This window comes from Pelodiscus sinensis, chromosome 3 (assembly GCF_049634645.1).
Source record: "Pelodiscus sinensis isolate JC-2024 chromosome 3, ASM4963464v1, whole genome shotgun sequence".
Taxonomy (NCBI): domain Eukaryota; kingdom Metazoa; phylum Chordata; order Testudines; family Trionychidae; genus Pelodiscus; species Pelodiscus sinensis.
In genome coordinates, this window is record NC_134713.1 from 179895046 (window position 1) to 179902459 (window position 7414).

The following is a 7414-nucleotide window of genomic DNA, read 5'->3' on the forward strand; positions in this document are numbered from 1 at the left end:
AAAGACAAAATTAATAAATAAGGAGTCTAAATACTTACACTTTTCAGCTTAACCTCCCCCCAGAAATTAAAGAAATAAGAAATTCACTGGCATTTCTACTCACACACATTAACTAAACAAGCTACTTTCAAGTACTTAAGAAAATAAGCCAGTTACGGTTTTTTGTGGGGGTTTTTTTAATTCTGAAGAAAGGAGGACCTAAATTATTCTAAATATGTTAGCAATTGTGGTGTTCATCATATAAAAATCAGTATGGTCAACTGAATGCCACATTTCATAACAACAGTGAAAAGACCTTTCTTTAAACTTGAAATACCTTCCTTAATGTTGTCAAAGTTGACTAATTTTCTGAATGAGCTCCAAAAAGCTTCATTATGAGACTATTTCTGCACGCACAGTGGTCAGTGGATTGTATAACAAGGCAGACATGCCTTTCTTTTCTGTTTGCTTTTTTAACTTTGCACTGAAATATCTTGGCAATATGTATACAGCATTCATCACTATAACCTTGCAAGAAAAAAACACCCCTGTGTGTTGGTATTTCTCTACCTATGCAACATAATACATATACTAACAAACAACAAAAATGAGCCGACATTACAAAATATAAAATGCCTCAAAATGTTGCCAGTTAATGAAAGTGAGACCCACTACAACTCTTAAACAGTTAATCAATCTGACCTTCTTTAGTGAGCTGCCAATTTCACATTTAATGAACTTAAAGCCACAGAGAATCAAAAAATAGATTTTAATTTGACTGCAGAATATTGGAACAGATTTTGATAAAGTGCAAAAATCCAGTGAACTCAGGTTAAATTTATTTCAACCCTACCTAAGCTGAATTTTGAGGAGGAAGATCTGGAGTAGCTCCCAGTTGTGCTGTGTAAAATAATATTGAAAGAGCACCTTACGTACCTTAGCTCCAACTAGGACACACTGATACATTCCATAATTTCTTGCCCCTAATGCTACTCCTAATTTAACGTAAGGTCAACTACAGGAATATGAAGGTTATATTTGTATTAATAAAAACAATATTTTAATCATTTGGGTTTTCTGCTAAACTTACTGACCAAAAGATAACACGCAACATGCATTTACACTTTTCTAACATAGAAAAGGAAATGGGAATGTTTGTAAAATCTCTGTTTGCATTTGCACAGAGTAATTGAATATGGAAGTCATTCCAACAGATCCTCTCTACTTGTATCAAATAAAGATATTTTTTGTGTTAAAGAGTAATTGTAATTTCTGGATTACTAACTAAAAGTAGCAAAACATTTATAAAAATAAATATTCTCCTTATAACTGCTTTGATTGGGACTTTGAATAATTGTTCAGTTACAATCTTTTTCCTTAGCCTAGTTTGCTTCTGAAATTGTCAATATTATTCAGCGATGAAAGAGAATATTATGCTCAGATACCAGACAGTTAAAAGTAATGCTAAACAAAAATAGACTTTGCTAAAGACTATACTGACTGGGATGATTTACAATCAAAACCAGGAAATGAAGTGGTAATTCAGAGGTTGCTGATTACACCTCCACATTTCACCTAATTAATTTTATAGGAGGCAAAGTTCTCAAAAATAACAAGATGATCAAATGTACAGATATAAAACCTGTAACCTCAACATTTTCTATGCTCTTAATGTAAATTATTGCTAATTAACAAGAATTATATACTAATGTATGAAATACCTCTGGCACCCTGTTCATTACAAAACATTTGGCTCTTGATGCTCTGAGAGACAGCAAAATGGGCTTTTATTATTTCTGCTGTTTTCAAAAAAATCAGGTGCACAAAGAAAATATGAAAATTCAGTTCACCTGGTCTTGCCACTGATTTGCAGTATACATCTTTTAATTCTGGGGAAATCAAAACCTCTTTCCTGGGTGTCTAATCATTCCTTTATATTTTTAATGCAAATTGCCCTTCCATAAACATGTATTTCAAGCCTCTCTGTAGCCCTTCCTATTCCCCACCAACATCCACCAAAATTACACCACTTTCTCTATCAAGTTAAATGGATTTCTGTCTCAAAAGAAGTGTGAGGAGAGGCAATGGAAGAAAAAGAACCAGTTTTGTGTTGAAAAGGGGGAGCGGGAGGGGAGGGATATATCAGTGTGGATACAGCAAGACAGAGACGTCTAAATACCCCGGCAGCAGACAGGGCTGCGTCAAGCTGAGAAGACAAAAAAGAAAATCAGGGGAGAAAGAGCGAGAGAGTGACTGTCTAGTCCAAGTTTGCCTTCAAGTGTATCCTGTGATTGTCTCACGGTCTAAGGAAACAAATGATGCCTAATGATGTGGGCTAGTGGCCGGTGTTTTAAAACAGACAGAAAGCGGGAGCCCGGGGAAGAGAGGGAAGCAAGGAAGAGAGGGGAAAGCGAACTTGGAAAGGGCTGAGCAGCACCCGAGCAGGCAGCACAATGGGAGCAGCGTGGATCGGAAGCCTAGTGCGAACACGTGCGAGCCAGCAAGGTGCCTTCTCCTCTTTCGGCTGGGACCGAGCCGGCTACCGCTTCTCCGCCCCAACCCCCCCGCTCACAAGCATTGCCTTTCCCTCGGATGGGCCGGTAGCAGGAGTTTGGGGGGGGCAAACAAAAGCAGATGTGTCCAAGTCAGCAAAATAAACACAAAGTCACAGAAGAGAGTGCCACTCGGCTCCCCTCCCCCCTTCCCAACAGGGTTGGGGGGGAGTTTTTGAGAGGGGGTCTTATGATTTCCGTGTGCCACGGTCCCCTGCAAAGCTACGACTAGACTGAAGGGATCCCAGGCAGCCCAGCGCCGCCGGGGAAGGCTTCCAAGCCCCCCGGGGACTTCCCCGGTCTGATCTGCTGTCTGGTGCGGGAGGGGCAAAGAAGGGCCAACTAGTCCTGGCGGTCTTCCGAAATCGTTTTCGGGGACGGCGTTACCACAAACATTAGGGAGAGAAAATGGGTCTTTTGTCCAGCCGGGCTCTAGCGGCGGCGTCCGGGTTTCCTCGCCAGCCATCAAACAAGGCGCAATTAAGAACAAAGAAAGGGGGGGGAGAAAATGAAAAAAGGGGGGAAAGAGAGAGAAAAAAACCCGCCCTCCCTCCTTCCTAAACGAAAATGCTGAGAATTAAAGACGTGGTGAAACTGATCAGGTTCAAGTTCGTTGGGGCTTTTTTGATCTTGTTCTGCCTCCTAGCGACTGAAACTCACATGCGAACCTATCTTGAACCAATTTTTTTTTAAATCCAACTCCAACACATCCCCCCTTTTAAACTCCCCCCCCCCCATCTCACAGGGAGAAATATACCAAATGGCAATTACACTGCCAGCAAAAAATTTTAATAACTTAAATATGTATCTGTATATTACATACGGAATGGCCCAGCCAGGGGGGAGCCCAGCACGACTGGGGAAGGATTTGGGGATGTAAATCTAATCTTTCAATTATTCTGTGACAAGTGAGTCTAACACGCGCGCGCACCAATTCTAAGGATCAATGCACTCTGGCAGATTTTTTTTCAAAAGTAACATAGGTTATTACTAGTGTCTACACTAGTGTAGGGAGCTCGTGGGGGGGGGGGGATCCTGCAACCTGTTCTGGAAGAGATAGCATCTCCAGAAGTGTAACAGTTACGTTGCAATACAGAACACAACATTTTGCATTTCAAAAAGCCCTTAGAATGGGGCTAAATTACTGAAACAATGAGGGGTGGAGGGAAGAGAACCTGAAGGCGTCTTACTTTAAAGGAAACTTTACGAATGCAAATACTTTGGCTTTCCCTTCCTATACGGGAGCTGTTTTAACCAAAGCGTTAACATTTTCCTACGGACTATGTGTAACTCTTGCTCCAAATATCTATATCTCTGAATGGAGAAAATGCATTGTAAACTTTTACAGACAGAGAGCGAGAAGGGGGAGGGGGTGTTTGCAGGCAGAGAAAATGCACTGCAACAGACGAGGGGCGGAAAAAACACATAGAACACTTGGGGGGGAGGGATAAAATACAAGCGTGCATCTTTTTTTCTTCTCCTCCTAAAAAATATATGTTCTTGTCTCCTCCTTCCCGCTCCAGATCCGAGTTCCCTTTTGTTGTGTATGCAGCGAGCTTACTTATCTTGCATCCAGCTTTTGTGTGTTGTTGGCGGACAGGGAGAATGGAAGAAGAGGGGGAGGATTTAAATATTTTTCAACAAATTTTCCCCGGGAGCGTCATTTTTCTTTAATTTGATCATGCTCATGACGCTCGCTGCTCGAGTTCGGGGGTTTTGTTTTTCGTTGTGTGTGTGTGTGTGTGTGTGTGTGTGCGCGCTTCGCTTGGGTTTGCTCTTGTCTCTGCTTGTTGGCAGGAGGCACCCCGCACACGCGGCGCTTGTAAACATTCAGACACGAGATTTTTCCCAATCAAAATCCACTTCCACTTTTTTTGAAAATCTTCCAAAAAATAGTAAGCGAGAGAGAGCGAGAGGAGGGAATTCCTCCTGCCTCTCGCTCGCTCCGCTCCACGCCGCCGAGCCAAGCAGCCCAAGTTTGCAGGCAGGAGTTGGGGGGAGAGGGAGGCGGGGAGGAGAGGGGGGAAGGCTGGCAGGAGTCGGTTGGCTGGGGGAAGGTCCGATTGCGGCGGAGCCCCAGGGAAAGGCAACCACGGCTCCGGACGGCACAGCAGCCGCTCCTGCCCCCTATGCCCTTTCGCCGCGGAGGGGAAAGAGCCATTCCCCACGCTTGGCAGCGGAAACAAAGAGGGGCGCATTGCCCAACACCCCGTGCGCCACCAGGAGAGAAAGGGGATCTGAAAAGGGGGTGTCGGCTAAAACCACGCGTCCCTGGACTTTCTCTTCACTCCACTTGGCTACACTCTCTTGTCTGTCTGTCCGTGCGCCAGTCCGTCTCTCCTGCCGGGATTTCTTTGCACTCCACTCCCCCCCACCCAACCCCCGCCACAACAAATTTTGCACCTCGCTGCAAACTGGGCGAATGGCTGTTTTCCCAAGTCCGAATGGGCACGATTTAAAAATACAAACCAAAGCCACAGGAGGAGGAGGGTGGGTGGGTGTGTGGCAAAAGCAAAGAAGGAAGAGCGAGCGAGCGAGGGGCATGCTCCAGGAGCAAAGAAAAGAAAAGTGAGCGAGGTGATTTAATTAGAGAGGGGGGAAAATCCAAGCCCGGGGTGAGAGCCTTTCCACCCCTCTCGCCCGCCTTTCTCCGCAATGAAACAACCCGCGCGAAGGAGGCACGGAATCAAAGGCACGTTGCGCTTTGGGTTACTTACGCGAAAATTCCCGCTTGCTTAAGTGCTGGGGTTTGCCTTGCTTGCGGCGAGACATGGTGGGCTGCTGGCTGCGGTGGCTTGTGAGCCGCTCGGTTCACATCGGGAGAGCCGGGTGAGAAAGGAAGGAGACTCCAGAGAAAATATCTTCATCAATGTCTTTTGACATCCAAAATAAATTAGAAATAATACAAAGATGGCGCAGGGAAGATGAATTGTGGGATAGCAGTCATGGCTTTTTTTTTTTTGTGCAAGAAAAAAAAAGAGAGAGAGAGAGGGAGAGAGAGAGAGGGAAGGAGAGAGAGAGAGATGAAAAAAATGGCAAAAGCCCCCCTGAGCTGCAAGTTCAAGTGCGGACGTGACGTCCCCGCGAACTTGAACGTCAGGCGCCTGGATGGACAGAGACATACAAAACATGGGCAGGGCAAGCGGGAGAGAGGGGGAGGAGGGAAGAGGAAGGCAACACCAATGGACACTCATCAGGGGCTGGACATGAAAAGGAGAGCAGGACAAGCCAATGGACAGTGATCGCAGGGGGGAAAGGGGAGGGGGGAGGGAGGCCGGGCGCCAGACACCGGGCGCACGCTGCTTGGCGGAGTTGGGGCGGAGAGGGCTGGGCGCGCCGGGCACTAGTGGCCGCAGAGGAGGGAAGTAAGAGCAGAAACGCCAGAGTGGCCAGGCTGGGAGGGGGAAAAATCAATAAATAAAAGCAGCCGCCTCCCCCTTCGCTTCTGCCCCTCGCCAGCCTGAGGCTTGCTTAGGTAACCTGCGACAGGATGCTCCCAGGAGGGTGAGGGAAGGCAGGTAGTGTGCGAGCCCACCCGGGAGGCAAAGCCATGGCCCTACAAACTTTACCACGCCGCCCAAGCCAAGCCGCCCGGGAGACGCGCAGGCTGCGCCTGGCAGGCACAGGGTCTGGCAGCCAGCACAAAGGGCGGGAAGGGGAAGGGCTGGAAGGAGAAAAGTTGGGCGCTTGGAGCAGCGCGGGGAGAGGAGGCGAGAACCAGGCTCCTGCCTGGAAGGCTGGAGCGGGGAGCAAGGGGAAGCGTTTCGGAGGCAGAGGCTGAAAAGCGGCAGAAGCAGAGAAGGCAGAAGGAAGGAGGTGGAACTTCATACTGCCCCCCCCCCCCCAAAAAAAAAAAAACAAATTAATGACACAACTGGCCCGGGCAGTCTGCAAGCCAAGCAGCGCTCTGAGCTGGAAAGAGAACTGTCTGCCAGTGTCCACTCAAACTAACGGGAGCGCGGAAAGCAATGCGAGGGGGACAAGCCAGAGCTCCCTGCCAGGCAGGAGCGAGCCAAGCGGGGCGCAGGGCTGGAACTGGGGGAGCGGGGTGCAGCAGCGTTGGTGGTCACTTACCGGGGGGGACATATTCCCCACTCCTGGCCCGGGACGGGATCGGGCTGCACTAAGGCTAAGCGGGAGGGGAGGAAGAGAGCATTTGTGGCAATTGTCCCGCAGATCAAACAAAACAAACGCGTGGGGCAGAGAGAGGTGGGGGACCCGGCCTTCGAGCGCACCCGCTAGCCGCCCCAGACAAGGAGAAAGCAGAGAGAGAGAGGGACGAGAGAAGCGAGGGGCAAAGCCAAAGAGGGGAGAAGTGGCTGCAGCGCAGGAAGGGGAATGAAGCAGCCTCTTGCTGTGACTGTAAGATTTTAACACGCCAAACTGTCCTCATGACGTTACCCGGAGAGAGCGGGGCGGGGGGGATGGAAATCTTCCCGTTTGCTCGCAGAAGCAGCGGGGAAGGCAAGTGGCCCGGGCTGTCGGGGAACACCCAGCCGCTTCCGATCCGAGGGCTCCTTTCGCGTGTGTGCGAAGCGCACGCGTTTGGGCTTGGAACGCCCTTTGGGGAGAACCGAGAGGGGACCTGTTGGAAATGAAACTCTGTCTCTTTAATGGACACACACACACACACACACACACACACACACACACACCCGCTGTCACGGATCTATTTCTTTTGGGGGAGTACAGCAATAGCGCGCGCTTCCACCCACCCTACGAGCTGAAGTTTATTCCCAAACATCCCTTCAAGCCTCAACTTCTTCCAGTATTCGCACCCCTTCCCCCGGCTGGCTAGACTAGGCGCGGAGTGGGGGAAAGTGGGGCAGGGAGGGTGGGTGTGCTAGTGCTGGTGCCAGGCGGCTTCAAAGGGACTGCAGGTG

The 7414-nt window shown here is 48.7% G+C and overlaps 1 protein-coding gene across 3 annotated transcripts in view; it reads right to left on the reverse strand.

The window, feature by feature from the left end:
* BCL11A (BCL11 transcription factor A) overlaps nucleotides 1–7063 on the reverse strand; it is a 105518-nt gene extending 98455 nt beyond the window's left edge. Inside the window, exon 1 of one of the 3 annotated variants that reach the window (XM_075925528.1) lies at nucleotides 5249–7063. In XM_075925528.1, coding sequence (XP_075781643.1) covers nucleotides 5249–5303 — 55 coding nt within the window. In that variant the 5' untranslated portion in view covers nucleotides 5304–7063. The remainder of the gene's footprint in view (nucleotides 1–5248) is intronic. The other 2 variants (XM_006122154.4, XM_014573141.3) reach the window with 2 other exon arrangements.
* Nucleotides 7064–7414: the final 351 nt, after the last annotated feature.